The sequence below is a fragment of the Nothoprocta perdicaria genome, unplaced genomic scaffold (assembly GCF_003342845.1).
Source record: "Nothoprocta perdicaria isolate Ctin4 unplaced genomic scaffold, notPer1 scaffold_353, whole genome shotgun sequence".
Lineage (NCBI taxonomy): Eukaryota > Metazoa > Chordata > Aves > Tinamiformes > Tinamidae > Nothoprocta > Nothoprocta perdicaria.
The window spans coordinates 332,278-355,676 of NW_020455592.1; the positions used below are offsets into that span (position 1 = coordinate 332,278).

Consider the following 23,399-nt stretch of genomic DNA (forward strand, 5'->3'; position numbering starts at 1 on the left):
CCGGGGTCCCGGTGCCGGGGTTCCGGTGCCGGCGTCCCGGTGACGCTCCCTGCGCGGGTCAGCGCTCGATCCCGCCGCTCTGGTTCTGCGCGCTCGGCACTCGGCTGGCGCTGCCTGCGGGGGCGGGCTCAGCCAGGCGGGGCAGTCGCGCGCCGCGCCCCGGCGTCTCCAGGGTAACGGCCGGAGCAGGCCGGGGCCGGGGCCGGGGCCGGGGCCGAGGCTCGCGTTGGGGCCTGGGCCTGGGCCGCGCTCGCCTCTCCCGCCCCATGGCCTCCCACGACAGCGATGCCATCTCCTGGTACCAGAAGAAGGTGAGTGGCGGCGGCCCCCAAGCGGCAGCGGTGCCGGCGGCCGCGCGCCCACTGCCCACTGTCTGCGCAGGTGGGCGCCTACGACCAGCAGATATGGGAGAAGTCCATCGAGCAGACGGAGATGAAGGTAACGGTGGCACGCAGCGCGCGGCCCGTGCCCCCCAGCCCCTCACCGCCGCCTCTCCGCTTTGCAGGGCCTCAAGAGCAAGCCCAGGAAGAAGGGCCACATCCAGCCTGACCTCATCGACGTCGATCTCATTCGGGGTGAGCGACCAGGAGCCCCGGCCCGCGCTACAGCGTGCCCGGCAGAGCGGCCGTGGGGCTGGGGACATGCCTGCGCTTCACCAGTAACCCCGGCTGTGTTGGCTTTTGGTTCCCAGGCTCCACCTTTGCCAAAGCTAAGCCTGAAATCCCGTGGACATCCCTAACTAGGAAAGGAATTGTGAGGGTTGTGTTTTTCCCATTGTTCAGCCAGTGGTGGATACAGGTTACCTCGCAGCGTATTTTTACGTGGCTTCTGGTGCTCTACCTTATGCAAGGTAAGGAGGGGGAGCACCTGTGCCAAGGCCTCCTTTTGTGAAGATGGTAATAGCCTTAACCACCCTGATAAGGATCTATGGGCAGTGCTCAGGTCTGGGCAGGGCTTTGCCTTGGCTTGCTCAGGGTGTGTGGTCACCTTTTCTCTGCTGATTATGTGACCTCCTGTGCTGCGTTTGCTCTGCTGTGTCTTGTCAATGGGGCTTTGGAGCAAAGCTTAATTATGTTTCATTTACAGCTGCTGTATTTGTGGGTGACCTTGAACCAGCTGTGTAATCAGGAGTGCTCTCTTTATGTGGAGTGATGAGGGTATTTCATTAGTGTAAGACATTGGGAAAGAGTAATCACCTGTGTAAAGAGAGATTCTAATTTTAATTTGTTGGCCTGGGTCTGGCACTGTTTGAGGCAGCTTGTTTGTACCTACAGCTGCATCCAAGGTGCAGTGCCCTGGCTGGAGTTCCTGATATGGATTTGATGTAGGGCCAGTTAAGTGAAGAGTCTTTGGTGTGGCACAGATCTGACTAGAAAATTCAGATTTACAGTTTTCTAGTCTTAAAAATATGCGGATTAAGGCAGCCTTGTGTTATCTTTTTGAACCTTAACATTTTTTTGTCAATTAAACCTCTGCAGAATGTGTAGTTCTAGGAGTATTATATACCTGAGTCTTTGTGTTGTGACTAGACCCCTTTTGTTTGAGGTGTTCTTTCAGCTTTCTTTGTCTTGCAGTCCTGTGTTTAGTCTGTGGAGAAGTTTTCAGCCTCACTAGCGTGTTAAGGAAGCTGTTTAGAGAAGATGCTTTTTATTGCTGTGTACAGGAACAAATCTACTCCATTGTGACGATTTATAGTTTGGGACTCTTGTGTATCAGCCTCCTTCTCTGAACTGATTTGAAATTTTGGTCTACTGAAGGTTATGAAGTGTTTTTTCACAGAACACTTTTTTTTTTTAACCTTTGTGCTTTTTCATCCTATGCTTTGGTAGATGTGTTGACCACTCTACAGAATAAGCAATTTCTGCGAAAAAATGTCTTACAAGATGTTTGGTACCAGAATTTGGAGAAAGAATATAACACAGTAAATATAAACTGTGAAGACAGAAGAAAAAAGTAGGAGAGCTGCCAGTGTAACCTTTGTGTTTGATACCCTTTTCTCTTTCTCAGTGATAGCAGTTGTGTTGTATTTCATGATGCCTGTTGTGAGTGCGAGTGAAGTCATGGGACCCATGTGCCTCATGCTGCTGATGGGGACTGTTCACTGTCAGATAGTGTCCACGCAGATGAATAGGCCCTCGGGGAGCAACGGACTCAGCAGGCGGCGGAGGTGAGAGCGCTGCCCAGATCGTTTGTTGGGATCGAGGCACGTGGCAGATCGCTCGGGATAGAAGTTAGGGCATAAATGTATTCTATTTTGGTACAAACACATTATTTAACTATAAATGTGAAAATGAGTATTTTCTCTCAGACTTGCTCCCTACCTGTACAGGTGCTGCAAGTGACCATGATAGGTCTGCTTTAGTTTGCACCTGGACCTTTCTTCTAAAGTAGCTTTTTAATGCAGGTCCTTTTGTGGCCAGAGGAAGCTATTCTGCAGTCAGGCATCCTCAAGGAGTTTGCTTTGCAAAGCAAATTGGAGTTCTACTTTGGCCTTAGCTGCAGAGAATTGCTGATGTGTGTTGATAAGAGGCAAATGATGACAGAAATGACTTCATTGCTGGGAATCTTTTTTTTGTGCCCGTGGAAGATGTTACAGTTCATCTGTTAGATATTTAACTTTCAGTTGTCTGAAAAGTCAGTGCAGATGCTGATAATGTGTCTGAACACACAATAGTGAATGTGGATATGTTCTTGGCTCTGTTAAGACAACATCCAGATTTTGTCTGTTGTGTCCTTTTTGATTTATTTATTAGTGATGATGTCCTGTAGGTATATGCATAATTTATGTTATGCCTAGTAAACTCTATTATATATGGAAATGAGCCTTCTGTGTGTATGACTCAATAAAATCTATGGGCTGTTTAAATCTGATTCATTTTTTTTTTAAGAAAGACCTAAAAGTTGTTTTGTTTTTAAATCAGGAAATTACGCAAATCTGTGGGTGTTGATGGGAACAGTTGGCCTTCTCCTGACAAAGCCAGTAAAGAAGAGCAATCAGAATCTGCATCCATTCTTGATAATTTATTTGGCACACTCTTCCGAAGGAGGTCTGTGATCTTTACTGGGTATAGTCTGTTTGTAATGCCAGTTACAAGTTGTTTTTTGTTAGTTTTTCAAAATTGCAGTAAGAAAAGACTTTCCTGTGGGTTTAGTAGTTTTAGGGCCCTAGCAGGGTAACAACAGGAACCAGCTTGTGAGAAGCAGATTGACCCTTTTTATTAAAAGCACATAGAAGTGTCTGACAGCAAAGTACAATTCTGTAGTCCCTCAGTTACTGCTTAGTGTAGAACCTGCATTGCAGGTGAAAGACCCTGATGTCATTGCCAAAGCTCTTGTCTCTGCTATAAAAGCATTTAATTGTATTTTCTCTCTCAGAATCGGAAGAGTAAAGATGGTGGCTGAAAAGGGGACTGAGACAGAAAATGATGCAAGTGCTGTGAATAATGGCATTAGACACACCAGATCTGAACACAGGCTGCTGCCCTTCAAAGAGAAAAATAAACTTTCCGATGGAGAAAAGAGTCATCAGGTACTAGCAGGAAAATCCATTTCAAATGGCTAATTTCAGAATAGTCTGTATGTACCAAAAAGTTTGTTGCTACTGGATTGATCTCATCCAAGACACTTCTTTTTCTACATATTTTTGATTACAAATGGAAAACCTAAGAACCCATTCTGCTTCCTGAGCTGAACAGTTGACATGATGCTAATACTCTATCAACACATTTCCATGTGTATGTTACAGCTGTTAAATATGTTGAGCATAGGCAATCCTAAATATCTGTTATATCAAAGTGCTTGTTTAGTTGTAGAGACATCGGGCTGAAGCTGTTCAGTTCAGGAAAATTGCTGGTAATGATAAGAAATAAGCAAATACTCAAAAGCATTTATGCAAGCAGGTCCCTTTATTATCTTTCTGGGGCAAGCATGAAGTTAAGGACTGAAGCATCTCCTCGGGGAGAGGGAAAGACTGAGTTAAAGCATTGTGACCTCTGCAAAAGCTTAAAAATGTAGAGCTTTGTAGAGCTGTTATTTCTGAGGCTCCTCAGAAATAAGTCCATAATCATGGACTGATTTTGGCTGCCGTTCTTCCAGGACGGGTGCACCAACATAGGTGGTATTTCTGATGAACTTTCAAGTGAGGAGGATGCTGAGGCGATGGCACAGAGGAGTTTGTTACGCCAGAGTGTGGATGGGGCCTCCAGTGACAATAGCTATGAAGATAATAAGAAGAGACCAGTTGTTTCTCTGAACCAGGCTGTTTCACAGGTGATCATGATGAATTAATGTAATTTCCTATTGAATGTAATGCTCTGGATAGTGAGTTGATTTTTATTTGTTTTGGCAGGTCAAACAAGCTCTTAAAGGCGCCAGAGACTCTGACAGCGTTGTGGAATCTGAGCTAGAGTCCACATTATATAGTCAGGTATGGGCATGATGCAAGGGGTTGTAGGGTCACTGAGCCTGCACAGTGCCAGGAAAGCCCCCAGCTAAGATAACCCACCCTTCAACGACAGCGTTTCAGCAACTCAGTTCATAGTTTGTGAAGCAGCACAGTACAGCAGCTTTTATGCTAAGCTTTTGGTTTTGCATTGAAGTGAATCTAAATCTTTTAGAAACCTAAATATTCATGAAATGCTTTCACTGTATCCCTTTCTTTATCTTCCCTCCCCTTCTACTTCCACCACCGAAAAATGAAATATAAACCAATACAAATAAAATACATTGATAAAAAGCTAATATAAGTAGAATCTTTATGTATAAACGATAAAAAAAAAAAAAAGCACCTGAATGATTAAGTCCATTTTTAGTTTAAGTTGGAAGTAGACAAAGGGTAACTACTGTTTCTGTGTGCCTTCTTGCATGCAACTGCCAATTACAAAACTGTCACTGTGCAATATTGCTGTTAACAAACCCCACGTGAGTTTGGATCAGGTGGGTGTGAGCTGAAAGCTGATTTAGCTGTTTGGAGGCATGAGATGTGGTTGTGCAAATGTTTTCTTGCCTTCAAGGACTCAAGGTCCTGCATCAATGCAGGATCCCGGAGCTGCAGCGTGACGCGGAGAGACTCTGAAAGCACCCGCCACGACTCTGAGACAGAAGACATGCTGTGGGACGATCTGCTGCACGGGCCAGAGTGCCGCTCCTCCTGCACCAGCGACAGCGAGGAGGTGACTGTGCGAGGGGCAAGGCGTGACCTGAAGGAAGATGTTTTCCAGCAGGTGGGTTGGTTCACAGTAGCAGAGAAGGCTGTCACAGATTTTCTTCTCTGATTTTCCCTGCCCTCCCCCCCAGCATAGTATTGTACCTGCCCACATAATAGGAAAGATTGGTCTGAATTGTGTTGCCACCTACCACTTGATGATCCCCTTCAGTCAGCTGAGGGAGAATGATCTGAGCAGCTATAATGAGCCCTCACTATCCAGGTGTTTGGACAACTGATAATCCTGAAACAAAGCATTAAATCTGGAATCCCTTTTGCAACCCAACCTAAGCAAAGTATGGATTGATAGACAGACAGACAGAAATACACTGTATGCCTGTTGCATTTTTTTTCTTTTATAGAACCATTTGTTTTGGCTACAGAATACAAGTCCAGCATCTGCAAAAGTGAGTGCACTGATCTGGGAAGGAAATGAGTGTAAGAAGGTGGACATGTCTGTGCTTGAGATCAGTGGGATTATCATGAGCAGGGTAAGAGGGCTGTAAGGCACTGCAACCTCTTTCTCACACTGAGAAGCAAAAGAAAGCACAATTCTTCCTCCTCTCCCCAGACTGAAAATAGCTATACCTGCAAATATGAAGTGCAGTGTAAAATTGCCACCTGTCCCCCAAAACTGCAGTTGTCTTGAAAATTCTTATTTAGTAATTGCATATGCAAAACATTGGGAAGTTCTCAAAGGTGCTCTCAAGACTAAAGAGCATGGGTATTGTTGGCAGTATGTCTGCAGTGTGCTGATTTCTTGGGGGAATGAGATGGTTTGCTGTCTGAAATAAGTGGAATTATTTTATGCCATGTCTTTGGGAGATGGTGGTAGAGGGGGCTGATGCTTGATTGATTTAGTGCTGCTGCAGCAGCCTGCCTTTTCATTGATGCACAAGTAGTGTGTTTGTTGTTGTTGTTTGTTTCTTCCTGCTCATCAGGTTAATGCCTACCAGCAGGGAGTAGGGTATCAAATGCTGGGCAATATCATCACCATTGGATTAGCATTCCTGCCATTCCTCTACAGACTGTTTCACACAGATAACCTGGAGCAGCTGTGCTCCATTTCTGTGAAGGAGCTTCTGCACATCTTCTGTGGAGCACCTGCTAGCATTCCTGTCATTGTTCTGTCTGCTATCAACTTCCTTGAGCGACTTTGCTTAACCTGGATGTTCTTCTTCATGATGTGTGTTGCTGAGAGAACATACAAACAGGTATGTGCGAATGTACCATTGCCTTTCCTGAACCCTGCTGAGATCCTTCTGCCTTTCATAAGAGACTTTGGCAGGACACAGACAGCCCCAGCAGATGGTTAGGTAGGTGAGGCTGGTCAGTCTCCTTGCCATTAACAATAGGTTGAAGTAGCACTCTGCAAGGAAGTGATGCTTAGAGTGGAAGAAGGAAATACCTACAAAGTTTCCTGTTTTAAGATGGAGAATGCGGTAGTTGGTTACATCTGGTCTCCCTTCAGTGGGCAATAGCTGTGTCAAACGGGCTGCAGATGTTCCATGCTGGGAAGTGGGTGTCTCATATTGGTTAGTGAGAGCGTTGTGCTTCAGCTGCCCTAGCAACAGCAGCTGTACCTCTGCCACATGCAAACTCAACATGATTGCTTACCTCTAAGGTCACACGGAAAGGGTTCAAATAGTTTTTTCTAGCATGTCTTTTTCTGCCATGGTTACCAGTAAGCTATCCCTGAGAACTTTATTTTCCCTTTTAGACTAAATAATAGTTTTGTGTGCTTTTTTTTTTTTTATAATTTGCAGAGGTTTTTGTTTGCCAAACTTTTTAGTCACATTACATCAGCTCGGAAAGCCAGGAAATATGAAATCCCTCATTTCAGACTCAAGAAAGTAGAAAACATTAAGATCTGGTTATCCCTTCGTTCTTATCTAAAGGTGAGTTCTGATCTAAAATGGGTGCATTTAATTATTACATGGGTATAAACTAGGTCTCTAACACTTTCCTCACTACTTTCTGGCACTTTGGACATCAGTGTTTGAATATTTAAACAATTGTGACTGCTTTTGGAGAGCATTGTCTTTGCAGCTGCATTAGGACAAAGCTTAGACCTAATCAGCATTACTGTTTCTGCAGCGGCGAGGCCCCCAGCGATCTGTGGATGTTGTTGTATCCTCAATCTTTTTGCTGGCCCTTTCAATTGCTTTTATATGCTGTGCCCAGGTGAGATTTTTCATGTTCTTGTTCTTTTAAATTAGTTGGAACTTGTTCCTCACAACCCGGGAAAGCAAAGCAAAATTCAAGGTAAAAAGAGATTAGAAACAAGTCCTTTTATTTTAACCTAGTTCCAAGAATGAATTCCTCCTGGGGGAAAAAATCCCAGGTAGTAGTTAGAGCAGAGCTATCTGTTCACAAGAATAAGAGCAAGGCTTTTGCCTCCCACCAAAGAACCAGCATGTTATTCTTTATTGACATTGGCTTTTTTTTTTTTTTAACACAGGTTCTTAAGGGTCACAAAACATTTCTAAATGCAGCTTACAACTGGGAGTTCCTCATCTGGGAGGCAGCACTTCTTCTCTTTCTACTGCGCTTAGCATCTTTGGGCTCTGAAACCAACAAGAAGTACAGTAATATCTCAATCCTGCTCACTGAGCAGGTATTTCCATTTAGCTCATTCTCCCTTTGTCTTTTTGGCTTGTTTGGATATAATTATTGCTCAAACCATATTAAATGATATTGGAATCAAATTGTAAAATTTATAAACTTGTGCAGTGCAGTATTAAAGTGGAACACTGTACAGCAACTATTAAACACTTGAGCAGATTCAAATTCCAAAATCCTATATTGTTTTTGGCTTTGGGTTTGAAAAGAGCATGAGTGACCACTATTCAACTCCTTCTGTAAATGCATCACTTAACAGTGAAAGCTGGGTATAAAAATGGCTCTATTTCCTTCAGTTAGAAAGGAGTTGGAGGTAGGTGGGGTGAGGGCTAAAGCTAGACTATTAGCATTGAATCTGTAATGTCTGTCTGTTGTAGATAAACTTGTATCTAAAGATGGAGAAGAAGCCAAACAAGAAAGAACAGCTGTCGCTAGTCAACAATGTTTTGAAACTATCTACAAAACTGCTGAAGGTAAGGCCTCTCCCTAAAACACACAGTTGCTCAATTTTATGGAACCGGTGACTAATGTTACTACTGTATAGCTTTGCCCTTCCTCTTTCTAGTCTCTCCTGTTTAGGTAGGTAAGTTCTCACAAAGGGAGTTGTTATTATTATAATTGCCATTATTTTTAACTGTTTGTATAGCCATGCTCTAACATCTAGCACTAGAGGACCTGTGGGCAAATGGGTACTGTGCACATTTTATTCGTAGCAGCTTACTGGAATTTAGGTCAGGTGGGGAACCAGCCATTGAGAGCACAGCACACTTGAAGCTGGGGGAAACCCATTATTGACAGTAGCAGGCTGCTTCCATTTCTGCAACAAAGACTTCAGATTTGAGATTGGATGTTTAAAAAAAAAAACTTTGAGCTGGAACACATGAGGTAATTATAATGGTAGATTCAGTCACTAGGTTTAAAGCAGGATGTAGCTGCTGGCCATGATTAACAAAATCTGGCAGAAAAACAGTATTAAGTTAAAAGCCAGAACATCATTAATCACTTCTGTAGGGACTAATTCTAATTGCTTTTTTTGCTTGTTTTGTTTTCTTCCTCCTATGCACTGCAGGAATTAGATACACCATTTAGGCTGTATGGACTGACCATGAATCCATTGATCTACAACATAACACGTGTTGTGATACTGTCTGCTGTCTCAGGTGTTATAAGTGATCTTCTAGGATTCAATATCAGGGTAAGTACAGCTGCTCCTTCTAACAAGAAATAGGTTGTAGGGGTTACTTTTGTAACAGGGCTAGCACCCTTGCATTAGGTTCCACCTCAGTGGCAGAACACAGACCATGCTGGATGAAGCCAGGTGGTTGGGGAAGGACAGGCCTGTCTTAAATTGCAGCCCTGTTAAGGTCTTTAGTGCCCGCTTAAAGCTGGAAGTCAGAACCCCTGAGTTCTTTTCCTTTAGAAGAAAGAAATAATCCTGCTGTGTCTCACTTCTTTTAAACCAGTGTCACTGAGCACAGCTAATGCAGAAGTTCCTGGCCTGTAGATGAAAAGCATTCAGGCTTAGGGCTCCCTGCAGACTGACAGGACCCCATTTCCTCATACTGAACCTCTTCCATTCTGCACACATTTTCCTGTGCTCAAAACATGAGTGTCACTTCCTCGCCCCCCCCCCCACCTCCGCTCTGTTCTGTGCTCAGAGTCAGGAAAAACCCCTCTTTACAGACTGCTACTGTTATTCTCAGGTTGCCTTCTGAAGTACAGAAGTAGGGGGGAAAAAAAGAAAAAAAAGCTTGTCTCCTTGCACATCAGTGTGAATTTAACTGTTGTCTTGTCAATTTGGTACAGAATTATGAACAAGAATGAAAGTAATTCAAAAACAAAACAGATTTGTCCTTTAAAAAGTTGTATCAGAACTGCTTAAACTAACAAACAAGTTTGAAAAGTGGGCATTTAGACATTGGTTATTTTTACAGCTATAGCTTCAAAGATAGCAGCTGTATATAAATTTGATTTGCTAATCTTTAAAGAAGAGTCTTTCTTAGCCCAGTACTCCCTCTCAATTTGTCTTTTCAGTTATGGAAAATTAAACCATGAACTGAGCACCATCAGCAGAGAAGATAGATAACCACCTGCTTGGGCAAAAGGCAGAGATGCTCAAATTATGGAAATCTGTAATTACGACTTCTTCAGCAGAGTCAATGTATGTATCAATACTTTCTCTTCTGCTTTACTGTTCTACAACATACAGAATAACTAGTGAAGTCAGCCCATGATATGTGTGTGTGCTAAAGCAAAATAAAGGGGGCCAAACATCAGTGGTTTGCATTGAAAACAGCAGGAACTATGTGCACATACTTCAGGGCACTGAACACTAAAAGCCCCATGAGAGCTGTTACAGAGAGGATGCAGAGAGCTGCTACAGGTGCTAGTGACTAGCCAGTCCTGCTCTTTCAGTTCCTAGCATCCTTTTTCAGGGAGCTCTGGAGCTGTTCTCACATTTTCAAATTTCTGCAGGCTTCTTCAGAACTCTTCTCAGATCAAGTCATCCACAGATGTATTTATCTAACTGTGCTGAAGAATATTTTGTTACTTAAAAGCTCAGTGTGCTTTAGGCTTTGCATCTATATCCTGAGCCACTAACGGATACAGTGAAGAAATTAAATCTGCACAAGATAAACATTTTTTCCATGATGACAATTAAGCTTGCAGCTGCATAGCAGCAGTTTATGGTATGTCTTCTGAAAATAAATGGTATCACTTTGAAAAATGTTAGTTAAATGAAAACAATCCTACAACAGAGATTACAAGTAAAGCATCTATCAAATAGAGAATCCTGCTGTGTTCATTCCCTGCAACTCCTCTGCTGTGTTCCTGCTGATGATGCTTCCTAGGTTTTTCCCTTCGGGGCAGGTACAAAAGGCCTCACCCTGTGGGAACCTCTTCTGGCACCCAGCCTCACTGCCTGTTCCGGAAAGCGGCTGGAGCTTTGCACTGCCACGTGCCTTCCAGTGCCAAGCCCAAGGACAGAGCTGCTGTGAGCTCCGTGACAGCACGGGGATTTTCTCCCTTGAAAAGTACATGATTATTGTAGAAATGGCACAGGAGCAAAACAAAACCTTTTAATGACAGGTGTTAAACTTGTGTTTTCCTTCAGTTCTCATAACTCTGTTATCTTTAATGAAAAAAGGAAAAAACAGAGGACCATATCATAGCTTCATTCTTTCACAGAGGAGGTAAGATGGGAAAGGAGGTTGGGGTAGTAAATTGTTTACAGCTATTTTCTGTACAAGGAAAGGTTTTAAGATGTAAAAGGAAGTGACAGTTTTATATATCAAAATGTACAAATAAACCTACAGTCCAAGTATTTCACCATACACAGTTTATACTACATGATTTGATGTTTTTTATAGTACCTTTGTTGAACAAATACTACCTGAACAAAGAGGCAATTAAAGTTCCAATAATAAATTGCATTTGTTTTCCAGAAGAGTATTTTGCTTATGGGTAAAACCTGGATCTTATACTGATCTGTTAAATGCAGGTGTCACACCACTGAAAGTCAACAATGAATGTTTTATACAGTGCAGAACCAACAGACCGTGAACTGGAGTTTCTTTTTAATATCTATATAAAAAATAATGAGCAATTTACAGGTCTTTCTCTAGTTAGAACCTCAGAAGTATATATAAAGATGCTGTACAATATATAAACATTTACACCCAGTACATCCATCCATTGCTTAGCATTCCAAGGCCACATTGCTAAGTCATCTCATACAGTAAGTACAGATACAAGTTCTCTGGAAGGAGAAATCACAGACAGGTAAGACGCTAAGTTAGATCACATTAGCAGAAAAAAATGGAAAATAATTTCAGTGGTGCTAATTCATCTTCATATTAAACTTCTGATTTCATTACTCAGGGGTAGGGCAGGTGTATACAACAACATAAACAGTCTCCTGTCAAGAATACATGGATAGTATCTACAGAGGCTACTTCAAGGTATTGAATAGTTTCACAGTCAGACTCCACACCATGGAGTATTAGTACATATGCTACAGCAATCAGTGGATCGTCCCACGTGAAACAGCAGAGAGCAGTGCAGATCTGCCTTAAAGCCTATTTACTTTCCAAGAAGTGATCAAAAACCTCCTTAGGTAGGTGAAGAATTGTTCAACTCAGAGCTGATCCGCTGTGCTTCAATGAACTTTAAAAGCATTCAATGTTTAAAGTCAAAGATGCTGCTCAATCATTTGCAATTAGCAGGTTGTACTAGTATGAATTTTAACATAAGTAAAGCTTGACCTTTGGTACTACTGTTTGCTTTTACAAACTGGACCAAAGAGCTTCTTTTACCACTTCTTGTAGACATGAAGGAAGCCATCACTAAAACTTCAAAGCAATTACATCCCTTTAAATTTTTTCAGTTCACTGTTTTTACCGCTAATTATTTGGTTGGTGGCATTCCTGATATTTTTCCTCCTATTATTTTATGTTAGAGCCAAAACAGTAGATATTACATCTCACCTTGCCTGTATTATTATTCTATTTCACACTCTTAGATCACACGTTTCAGGTAAGATGGGGGAGACTTGCAGTATGCACAGGTAGAATTAGTTTCATTCAAGAAGCTGACTAAGGATCAACTGCTATCATTACAGAGGAAAGAAAATCCCAACTCTTAACTAGTGCTAAATAATGAACTAAGGAAATTTCAGTAAATAGCACCAGAATGACACTAAAAATAAATACACACTCACATATGTTTACAGAGAATGGTAAGGATGACCCTGCCACAAGGGAAGCCAAAGGAATTATGCTATTTAACAGAATCCAGAAATCATCTCTCTTTTTAGACAGATGTTTGTCAACAATTACTATGAGCATCCTCATGAATCAAGAAATTAAAGCAATTGTGCTGTGTTCATAAAAAGCAGAATTACATCATGTCCAATGTAATTCTTATCTACATGATTTTATATTAGGTAAAAAAAAATAAAAACAAAACACATCTGCTGGAGCAGCATTAGTGGCTCATTGCTGCCCTAGAACTGATAAAACCAACTCACCCATCTTCTCAGAGAAGCAGTAAGCACATGGGTATCTCCTTATGTAAACATGCAACATGCTCTTGAGAAAATACCCATTTCAAACAAAACCTCGTCTTTTCTGGGACCGGATTACATATGAGAAGGATTAGATTGACTGGATACAGTAGATAACTTGGCACAAGAACAAGTGAGTCATGATCACATTGGCAATATAAGCATTAAATAACTTTGTTCAGAACCTCACAATACTATCTGAGAAAGCTGTAGCAGTGCAATGTCGGGAGCAGCAGCACACTGCCTTCAAAGGACAAGGGGACAGCAGCTTATGGAGGAGTTTCATTTAAGCAATCCAAAGTTCCTTCATGCAGCTTAGATAATTTAAGAATAAATCAGATTACTTTCCAGCCTCTAAACAGTTTCTGAAAAATGATGACTTTATGTAAAGAAATGGTGCTTTTAAGTGACCATCATTAGAAACTTGATTAAAACATGTTTTAAAAAAGTGTCAGTCAAACCCGTTTTTCAGCCACACTTGCTGCTTTGGTGACTTTACACACACTTGGTACTTTCCAAGGTCCAGGAGTTATTGGTGCTCTCTTGACCGGTGAACTGTTCTCAGATTTTGAGATTCCATCATCTTTGGTTTCATCAAGTGGCTCCATGTGTTGTTGCCTGTTGAGAGTAGCAGTCTCTGGGGGTTCTAGCCACCTTTGCCTCTCCATGGAAAGCAGGGGGATATTGGAAAGGCTTGAAGTTTTGAATTTGCTGAAACTTGGCTCTCCAGAGTTTGACTTCTGTATTTTTTCATCTTCAGAAGATTTTGTCCAAGAGTCCATGGCCTTACTGAATGGAAGAGTATTTTCAAATGCTGGGTATCTTCTCTCCAATGGCCACCCCTCCTTCCTTCCAGAACTTTCCTGGTTTGCATCTTTCCTTGTGACTCTTATTTTACCGTTCCCACTTTTCAACTGCTCAGCAGTCTTAACGTCACCACCAGCTGTTCTGTCTTGATACTCCGGCAACTTTCCTGACACTTCGGTGGGTCCCTGTTTACCCAGACACTGGTGGGGACCAGCGCCCCTGCCTTGGTTTGCTCTGGAGGGGTCTCTCTTGCTGCTGCTGTGGAGCCCGGGGTCTGTGGATCTGCCCTCACCCCCTCTGCAGCCGTCAGAGGCGGCTGCGACACCGACGTGGAGCTTTCTGGGGTCGCCCTGCCCAGGGCCGCGCGGTCCGGCCTGATGCCGCCCCTCGGACGGCCCCGGCCTCTCTGGGCTCGCGGAGGGGGATCCTTTTGTCATTTCCAAGCCAGGACTGGAGGGATGACCCCATCTGTTCTTCGCTCTCTGGGGAGAAGATACAGGCTTAAGCTCAGACGAGATTTCTGATAAAGTGCTTATCTTTTCAGGCACAGTGTTCTTCGCCTGTTCCAGTTTCTCAGACAGCTGAACTTTCATTAAAGCTTCTCCTGATGTTGGTAAATAACACAGTTCAGATGGGGAAGCAGACTGTGAAGATGAAGATAATGGTGATGGTTCTTCATATATTACATTTGATGAAGATGGATTATAACCATCCCAATCACCTGAAAGAAAAACATGAGATTAGACTAAGACCTTGCAGAAAAAAACATTAAAAATTTTAAAGTGTGTTTATTACTGAGGTTCCAGGATGTTATGTGAAATCTTCAACTTAGATAAATTATATAGTGATGTATTCTCCAAATCTACTTATCAGTTTTCTTCACTTTCTACAAGCTACAATAATAAAAGGATGTGATTTTAGAAGAAAAACTTGTGTTTGGAGAGCTCTGCAGGGTCTGATCATGATCTCTGCAGGACTGACAGGGTCTTGGATCAGCATATTATGTTAGAGTCTACAGAGCAGAATTGCAAATAAAATATTCTTAGACCTACAGAGTTAAGATTTATACTAAAGAAAACCAAAACCAATAGGAAGCTGAGGTTATTGATAGCTTTGCACTTTAATAATAGGAAGAGATGAATCACAAGACATGCAGATTTACCAAGTCTTTAAGGAAAAACCAAGAAAAGCACTGAAAGCCCTTAGTGTTGCTCAGGTTTCACGTAGGGACACAGACTGGAAGCAGCCAAACCTGAAGGAGGAAGAGAAAAAAGCCCAGAACTACATACCAAAAATCACAGGAGTGCAGCAAGCCAGATCTCAATCAGAAATGTACAATTAGCAAGACAAGAGGTAATAAAGCCCTTCCCCTTCTCCCCAGCTGCTGGTCTAATCTAAGATGCTGAACCTAATGTGAGACCCAGCTTCTGAGAGAAAGCCGAAGACAACAATCTCCAGAGGTCCTGCCTGACCCTGCTACAATTCTGCTTTTCTGTCAGCGGGTTTCAGTGAACAAGAGGAGCCAGGAATGGTTCCAGGTGACTCCTGCAGTCTCCTTGGTGCATGTTAAACACTCACTGCTGAAACTGCACCCAGCCCAAGTAGCTGTCAGTAAGGAGAAAACTGTGTCTGTATTGTACAGAATCTTAACTAAAACTAAAAGGCAAATGGTGATAACTGTCATATTTGCATAGAATAGGAGATGAGTTTCAACAGAGCAGAGAAGCAGATTACAAAAGTAAATATAATAATAATAAATAATTTCACACATGATGTAATTTTCTTAGACACTTATCCTGCAATAATTTTTACTAAAAGCATTCCTTATATTTGAAATAGTATGAGCCACTTGTACAGCTATCAAAAAGGGAACTATTTAAGTAAAACAGCATATCTTTATTAGGCTCTATTCCATTGCCTTGGACCTGAAAATGAATTAACATTTCAGATGACGTACTGTGATCTGGTATCAAGCCAGTCCCTGGTCTCAGCAGCAGCAAAACTTTATTCCCACCAGCCTGAATCAGCTCAATGGCTCGTGTGTGAGTGATCCCTTGGGTGGGCTCTCCGTTTATTTCAACAATCTGGTCACCAACCTGACAAGAGAACAGCAGCCAGCTTAATCTTTATGAAGTAACACAATAACTGCTCCATATTTCATAAGAGCTGAATACTGTTATTGCAGAAGAGGCTTCATGTAAAGAAAAGGTAAGACAGATCACCAACGTTATGCAGTTAATAGCACTGAGGTCTGTGACCAATTAGCAACTAGAAGAGACAACGGGCATCTAATTACAGTTCACGCCAGCTTTGCAGGGTTCTATAAAGCGGCTGAAATAGAGAGTTCTTGCAAAAAGCCTCATGAAATCTATTCCACAATACTTAGATCAGCCAATGGATGTCACTATAGTGTGCATAAAAATAGCTGCTTAAAGAGTCCATCTGGGCTCTGTTAAATAAAATGTCATTGCCAAAGAAAGTCACTAGTTGGTTACTCATGTGATGGGACAGGAAGCTTCACACTGCACTGTGTGCACCACTTTGTGCTCAGCTGCTATTAATTGGGTGAGAAATTCCTCCTAGTTATTTGGAAGTACAGCCACAAAGTGACAGCTTTTTAGAGCTGAACAGGGAAAAGCCGAATGTCCCCAGAGTGGTGAGAAACGTCACGTCTGGCACCAACAGACCCTCGGTCCCCGGGGGCCCTAGGGGGGCCCGTGACACCCAGTGCTGGAGCAGGACCCGCTGGAGCCGCCTTGTCACGCTGCCCAACACCCCTCCTGCCACTGCCACTCAGGGAGCTGCATGGAGCAGATCGCACAATGCACTGCTACAAGTTACATGAGATGAGAGCAAGAGTTACAAGGATGAGAGCAAGGTAGGCCTTTCAAACGCTGGTGGGACAGGCAGCTGCCTCCACTCTTCCCTTTTCAGGGCACTTGCACTGCCGGGACAAGTTCAACATCCAAGCAGCATGGTTTGCCTTGCATCCTGCTCTATCCTACAGTGCAGGTGTCTCCTATTCTAAAGCAGGGCCCCCAGTAAACAGCAAGCCAAGAAATGACCCTGCTGCTGATATGGGGTTAGATCTTGCTCAACATCTCTGCCACCTACAATTTTAAATCACCCATAGTCTGCAGGCCAGAAGGGCATCAGCTACTCACGGCCCCTTCCCCACCCACAGGATCATTTCTTCTGTTAAAGCCAAGCCTATCACCCCAGAACCTGCACAGCAAGAACCGAGACACTGGCAGCTCTCCACATACTGCTCTGTCCGCTGGCACCCTGCACTCGGGAAGTGTGGTAAGGTAGAAGGTATAAGTTTGTTCCCACTACTGGTAAATACATCAAAGGCCAACTTCTGTGCAAACAGAAGACAAACTCACGTGTATTCTCCCATCCTTGATTGCTGGCCCCTCTTCAGCAAGTCGCAGGATGAATAAGCCCATGTTGTATTCCTTTCCTCCACGAAGACTGAACCCAAACCCCCGAGGACCTCTTTCCAGTTCCACTGGGTAGCAGCCAGGATTCTGTGTAGGAAGCGACACAAAAAAGGATGAAGAGCTGTAGGCATATTGAAACGTTTGTTTTTCTAGAAAATGCTTAACACTTTCTGAAGAAGGTGCAATACACTACTTAACTTGAACTCATCACAACTCATGTATGATTTATTACAATAATTTTATGCCAAGTCAAATATACAGAATATTTTTCTGCCCAAGTTTTGGATACACATGAAAGTTCTTGAAGAAATCTTGCCAAAGAGTCTGGAATAGCCCAGCTCCAAAGATCTGCTGTTGCTTTTATAACAAGTATTAAGTTATACTAAGGAGACAACCAAATTTATGATGTTAAAGTTTTCTCTGGAATGCTTCAAGTCCATTTTTATGAGCAACCTTCCTACCCACACGCGGCAGGGAAACGTTTCATTGCCCTCAATCCTCGAACCAGTATTTTGCATGCCCTGAAGCCAGGTGGTTACCTGTACCTGGGGGTGACGGCCACCACTTACTGCAGCAACAGCCCCCTCAGGCTGCGCCAAGTGCTTGTGCTCAGGCCACGAAAGCCTGTAAGTAGCTGATGCCTCTTTTCCAGCTTCGCCTTCTGTGGTGCCCCTTCAGAGGTAAAACAGAATGGATGTTAGTCTGCACGTAGGGAGTTACCGTCATAAGCTTTATAATATAGTTCCAGTGGAAACCAGTACACAGTAATTCAGCTGACAGGACAGGCTTCTTGCATGCTGGACACATGAGTAGCTGCACGTAAGGCTGCTCCATCACCTCCAGCTTACAAACAAAATCACTGGAACACCCTGGTGTCACCTAAGGCCAGACTCTCGGTGGTTTAACCCCAAAACCAATGGCAGCAGGCGATTCTTGCAAGCGGCAGCCACCCCCAGCGAAGCCCCTCTGGCTGCTGCCGCCCGGCCGGGCGCCCCATACCTGTCCGCGCCGGCCGGGGTGCTCTGCGCCGGTGCCCGGTGCTGCGGAGCCGGGCTCTGCCTCGCCGAGTTTGTTCCCGAGGGAGGACCACGATGCTCTGGTGAATTCAAACAAGATCAGCTGTCAGACCCTCCCTAATGCACAGGCATGGGGGGCACTTATCATATCACCACAGCCAGATTACGTCCCATAGTAGTTAAAAGGGGGGAGAGGATTTTCTGAGGTCTGGTGCCGTAAGCCAGGAATCACAGCAGAGCTCATTGATTCCACTGAATGCAATTCTAGGAACTTGGTTCTTATCTGAATTCTTTTTTGTCAAACAAAATTCTAACTGAAACAGACACAAACACAAGTATTTCATAGATACAGATTTGAAGGTATTAGGCTAGTCAGATCCACACAGTTGGTTGATATATTTAACATAAGAAATGAAAAATAACACTTATTTGAGAACATATCCCTTTCTGAAAGGGAGAGAAGTCTGAGGATCTGCAGAGGCCTTCAGGACTCACAGGGGAAGGTGCTAATGGTGGGGAGGAAGCTGCCAGCTCCTTTAAGCCTCAATGGAGTTTGCCACAGGAAAGCCACTGGAGAGATGATGAACTATCCTGACAATTAAATTGATGCAACTTGTTTTCTTGTTATCAGCAGGAATTTCAGGCATTTTGCCTTGTCCCCAAGACCGACTTAAAATGTGTAATGTGTAAACTGAAGTGTAATGGCATTTTAAGAAAATCTTGTCAAGCAATTTTTAGGATGATTCTTCCCTTCCACACAAAATACAGTGACTGGACACTAGCAGTAAATCCACAGCATTTATAAAGCAGCAAAGCTGAGGAAACCAAGGTGCACACGCAGCTCCGGGGGAGGGAAGGCAGCGCTGCTCCGTGTGCTGCGCGCTCCCATCCTGCATTTCCCAGGTGTGCCAGACCTCGGGATCCTTCCCAGGGCTGCCTGGTGCTGTGGCTGTGACAGGCCTTGGAGAGGCTTTGCCTCTGGAGACAAAACGTCAACATTTGCTCCTGCTTTATGCTCAGAATTTTAATTCAGAAGCACAGCAAGGGAAAGGCCATCTGTTTGTATGAATTCTCCAGTCCTCTCTTCAGCCTGCTCCCTTGCATTTCCAGCTAACACGTGACAGAAGCTGACAGGCTCCTACTTTTGTGAAAAATGTTCAAGAATGTCTTCTGGAGCATGAAGTGGAATCCGGTTATTCATATGAAAAGCAGAGATCACCCGTCTGTGGAAGCCAGGAGGGAGGCAGGCACGGGCACGTGCAGACATGGGAGCATTTTCAGTGCCGGTCGGAGGAGAGCTCCAAGGCAGCAGCGCTGGGAGCTCCGCCGGGGTTTACGCTGCCGAGCTTTGGCGACAACAGCATTCCCCTCATCCTTCACACACGTCATGGTCCGGGGAACCAGCTTGGTGCAGCCCAAACGGCTCAAGTCCTCACATCATTCACATCCACGCTGGCCGCCTTGCCTCGGGCCCCGGCTGCGTGGCGGGTTGCACGAGCGCTCAACAGCGTTTCTCCAGATAAATCAAGGAGAACTTTAAAACAGTAACTTCCATTTCTGTGCATGAGGCTCTGCCTGCTGTCCCCGAGCTCTCAATATCCAAAACGCACCAACGTTGGCTCCTCCAAGTCGCAGTTTTGCTGACTGCTCTTTTCATCTATTTTCCTGCTCACAGATTTTTCTCTCCTTGTTGAGTCTCACTCAAATTGTTAATTTATCTCTACATTCTGGCTATAAATCTGTGACTGAGGAAATGGGAAAAGATAACTTCTTATATGGAGCCTAGGAAGGGTCATAGTAAATGACAAAATGGTTATACTGGGCAGGTTTACTCTAAAGACAAAGTAAAGATCCCTAGAGAAATAGATCTAATGCAACCAACTCAGACTTCAATTGCATTATGAACATTGCCCTGGGCAACTGCTCTGAGGTGCATCTATTTATTCTGGAATGAATTAGATTTGGAAAAAATGAAAATCTTCATAGAAAAATAACTGAATTTATACAAGTCAGTCTGCTTCAAACATTAACAAAAAGAGAAAGTAAGTCTTTGGCATTTTATATTGAAAGCTGCAATAGCATTTTAAATATTTGCAATGAATGTGAAATTAGAGAACAATCTGCTGGCTTTCTTCACAGTTTGGCTTTAGGTATTTATTATTTTAAAGGTGAGAAAAGCCAAATTTCCGGTACAATAACAATAGTCAATTTAATTAAACTCAAAAGCAGAAACCCTGGCATTAAAGGCATTACTAAGCAGGGTTGGAAAACAGAATTTTTCCTCATTAAATGGTTGGATTTTACATATTTATAGTGAAGTGCTTGTGTAGGAACAATACCATGCTGAATGCAATGCTGCATAGGAGCTTTCATTAAAAACCATGAGCTCTGAAGATGTGACTTTGCAGCCACCAATATCCATTCTGCTGTCGAGGGGACATGACTGCTGCGTGTGAATGGAGTGGCCTGGACAGCTCTGCAGGAAATTGTCTGGACAGGATTTCTATGATGATGTGACTATTTTCCAAAATGTGTTTTTAGAAGACACAAGAACTGCAGAACATTTGTTGTATTCTAGAGATGCAGTGCTAGGCAATTTGTGTATTTTCACATAGCAGGAAGAAAAGACACAGAGTGCCAACTGGAAAGGATCTAAAAATCAGGTGCTCACAGGCTTCCTTGTGAGCAGCGGCCTCACTCTCCCATTTCAGAAACCATGGGAATTTCTCTTACTCTGCATTAAGTTCTCCATATATGTTATTTTTCAATATAACTACTTCAGCAGCTGTCTAATTCTGTCCCCGTAGTGCTCAGTCCTACACAGCAAGTCAATGAGCTTCACATTCAATGGCAGATTTTCTTTAAATTCCAGACACCTCTCTCTGCATTAACTTCCACAGCCACCAAACACCACTTTAGAAACACTTCGCTTTTGGCAGGACACATTCACCCGAGTGTAATGCACCTTCCTCACCTTCCTCGGCGACGACGGTCAGAGTTACCGCGTTGCCCGCGTCTTTAATCAGCTGCACGATGCTGTCGTGGGAGAGCTCGACGATGGACTGGCCGTTCACTGCCGAGATGCGATCCCCCACTTTGAGCTTCCCACACTGCTCAGCCGGGCTGCCCTCTATAACGCGGCCAATCTTGTGAGGAATCACTAGGAAATCAAGAACAGGCATATCAGAACACAGCTGATGCTCATTGCCGTCAGGCACGGTACAGACCCAGGATCACTATAGTCACCACACAGACCGTTCCCACTGAAGGCAGCATTTTAAAATAAACACTGAGAGGTTGCTCACCACCAGTCAAGAAGCTGATGTGGATGATCAGTGAGGAGCTCTCCCGACAGGTATCTAAGCAGAGCTTGTGAGCCTGCCCTAGGGAAGCCTCCTTCCCTCTCTGCCTTCCCAGCAGCAGAGGAAGCAGATCTCCTGTGCCCAAGGGTGCTGGAGGAACAGTCTGCTGCAGTGTCACTGGTCTGCAGGGCTAAATACACTGTTTAGGAGGGAAAGCATATGTGGGTAACCTATAATCCTGGGGGTTGCAGGCTGATCCCATGGGATCGGGCTGTGTCATTTTTGCAGACGGGCTGTGTTGTGATCCACATCTCCGAGAAAGGGAACAAACCAGAACAGGCTGCGGGGGTCCCTCAACACTCAGACACTTTCGCAGGGAAGAGAAACACTGCTGGCTCTTCCAAGAGTGCCCCCCGTTCCTGGAGCTTGCTGCCTTGTGGCTCTTATTAGTGGTGTTAGCCTTACCCTAGGATTAGCGACCTGAGGACAATGGTAGGACAGAAGCCCCTCAGTGTCCCTCCTGCAAACGCTGCTCCGTGGAGCACTCAAAGGTGCTGAACCCTGAAGCCGGGAGCAGGATCCCCGCTCTGGCGGCCAGGAGCTGCAGCGGTGCTCGTGGAGGTGTCCCCAGCCACCGAGGGGCTGTTACAGCAGCAGCAACGCACCAAAGCCGCGGGCTGGACAGCAGTTCACTGGGCTGCTTGCACTGAAGAGCACCGTGCTAAACCAAAGCACGTCAGCCTGTGTTCCCATACATCCAGAGCAACCTTACATCCACCAAGTTCTAAAGCACAGCAAAATGTTCCTGTCCTTACAGAACCTCCTCAGTGCTCCTCTGCCCACTGTGCAGGCTTCCTAGTCACTCCATTCCCAAGCAGCCCCATCACTTCTCCTGGCTGACCTCTGTCCTTCCCATGGAGGCTCCTCCTGGTGCTTCATGTAAAAACCTGTTTGTACATCCAACAGAGCCTGAGCCTGGAGCGGTTTTCACATGTACCTCGTTTATTAAGTTTTTTAGTCCCTGCTTTTTAGTCCCTGGTTTCCCCAAAATACTTCCTCTTCCCTAAGGAAACGATAAGGAATCTTATGCACTTTTCAAGATTATCAGCAGATATTTCAAAACCGTGACAGCAAATCTGATGCACTTTTAGAAACAGACATCAGCTGAGATAATCACCCAAGATTTAAAAAAAAAATCAAGGTTTGTTTTAATGAGCAAACATACAGAGCAGCTACTGCACAAGAATGGCCATTAAAGCCTTCTAGCATTTAGGATGAGTTTAAATTTTAATTACCCTTCCCTTAAAAGACTGTTTTTTTAGTATAATCTAAACTTAACAACCAACTGTGAAGAGAAAAACAGTGCAGGGTTGCAGACTCACAACTGCTGATTATTTGCTTTAAAATATCCCAGCTTCACAGGAATGCAGTGGGTTTACCCGCATCTCCTGTGTCCGTGTTAAAAGGAGCCGAGGATCACAGTGCTTATACTTCAGTGCTGAAATGGGTTTCAATCGATTCAGCTATTTCTAATACTAGTATCAAACTAACATAGATTTGCAGCAGATTCCCTGACAAAAATGTTGTCTGCATCAGTTCTGCTGGTAGCATTTGTATTAATATCCAACTGACTAGACAACACATCAGCCCTCAGTGATTCTAACACAGGACACAGTAATTTTCACAGCATCCGCAGGGGATGGATCCAGGTGTTCCCATGGGAACTGCTTTTCTGGAAGGACTCAGCAGCTCTGCGCTGACCTGGCACGCAGCAGAACCCGCTGCAGCTCTGGCACGAGGCATCTTCCAAAATGGTTGGTTCCAGAATGGAAGGAAAAGGCATCATCCGAGCCAAGATTGCATCACTCAAAATACACATCGTAGCAATTCAGCATAATGTGATTTGGAAGAACTTTCAGGGCGCTCCAGTTGTTTTTCATA

At 43.9% G+C, this 23,399-nt stretch overlaps 2 protein-coding genes across 3 annotated transcripts in view; one reads left to right on the forward strand and one right to left on the reverse strand.

Moving 5' to 3' along the window:
* Positions 1–251: 251 nt before the first annotated feature.
* PHTF1 (putative homeodomain transcription factor 1) lies at positions 252–10,878 on the forward strand. 2 transcript variants are annotated; one of them, XM_026044206.1, is made up of 19 exons: positions 252–311; positions 382–438; positions 506–575; positions 692–850; positions 2,008–2,167; positions 2,922–3,047; positions 3,376–3,529; positions 4,096–4,269; positions 4,349–4,426; positions 5,013–5,222; positions 5,566–5,694; positions 6,145–6,417; positions 6,970–7,101; positions 7,301–7,387; positions 7,665–7,820; positions 8,203–8,298; positions 8,895–9,020; positions 9,860–9,986; positions 10,301–10,878. In XM_026044206.1, the coding sequence occupies exons 1-18, from the start codon at positions 267–269 to the stop codon at positions 9,878–9,880; spliced, it is 2,253 nt and encodes a 750-aa protein (XP_025899991.1). In that variant the 5' UTR covers positions 252–266; the 3' UTR covers positions 9,881–9,986; positions 10,301–10,878. The 2 variants fall into 2 exon arrangements, with proteins under 2 accessions (XP_025899991.1, XP_025899992.1); XM_026044207.1 differs by lacking the exons at positions 252–311; positions 382–438; positions 506–575; positions 2,008–2,167 and having other exon boundaries at positions 803–850.
* A 282-nt stretch (positions 10,879–11,160) lies between these two features.
* Positions 11,161–23,399, reverse strand: part of MAGI3 (membrane associated guanylate kinase, WW and PDZ domain containing 3) — a 30,803-nt gene continuing 18,564 nt past the window's right edge. Inside the window, exons 15-20 of the mRNA XM_026044205.1 lie at positions 21,131–21,316; positions 18,140–18,236; positions 17,680–17,812; positions 17,084–17,227; positions 15,655–15,793; positions 11,161–14,418 (exon numbers count right to left, since the gene is read on the reverse strand). Coding sequence (XP_025899990.1) covers positions 13,346–14,418; positions 15,655–15,793; positions 17,084–17,227; positions 17,680–17,812; positions 18,140–18,236; positions 21,131–21,316 — 1,772 coding nt within the window. The 3' untranslated portion in view covers positions 11,161–13,345. The remainder of the gene's footprint in view (positions 14,419–15,654; positions 15,794–17,083; positions 17,228–17,679; positions 17,813–18,139; positions 18,237–21,130; positions 21,317–23,399) is intronic.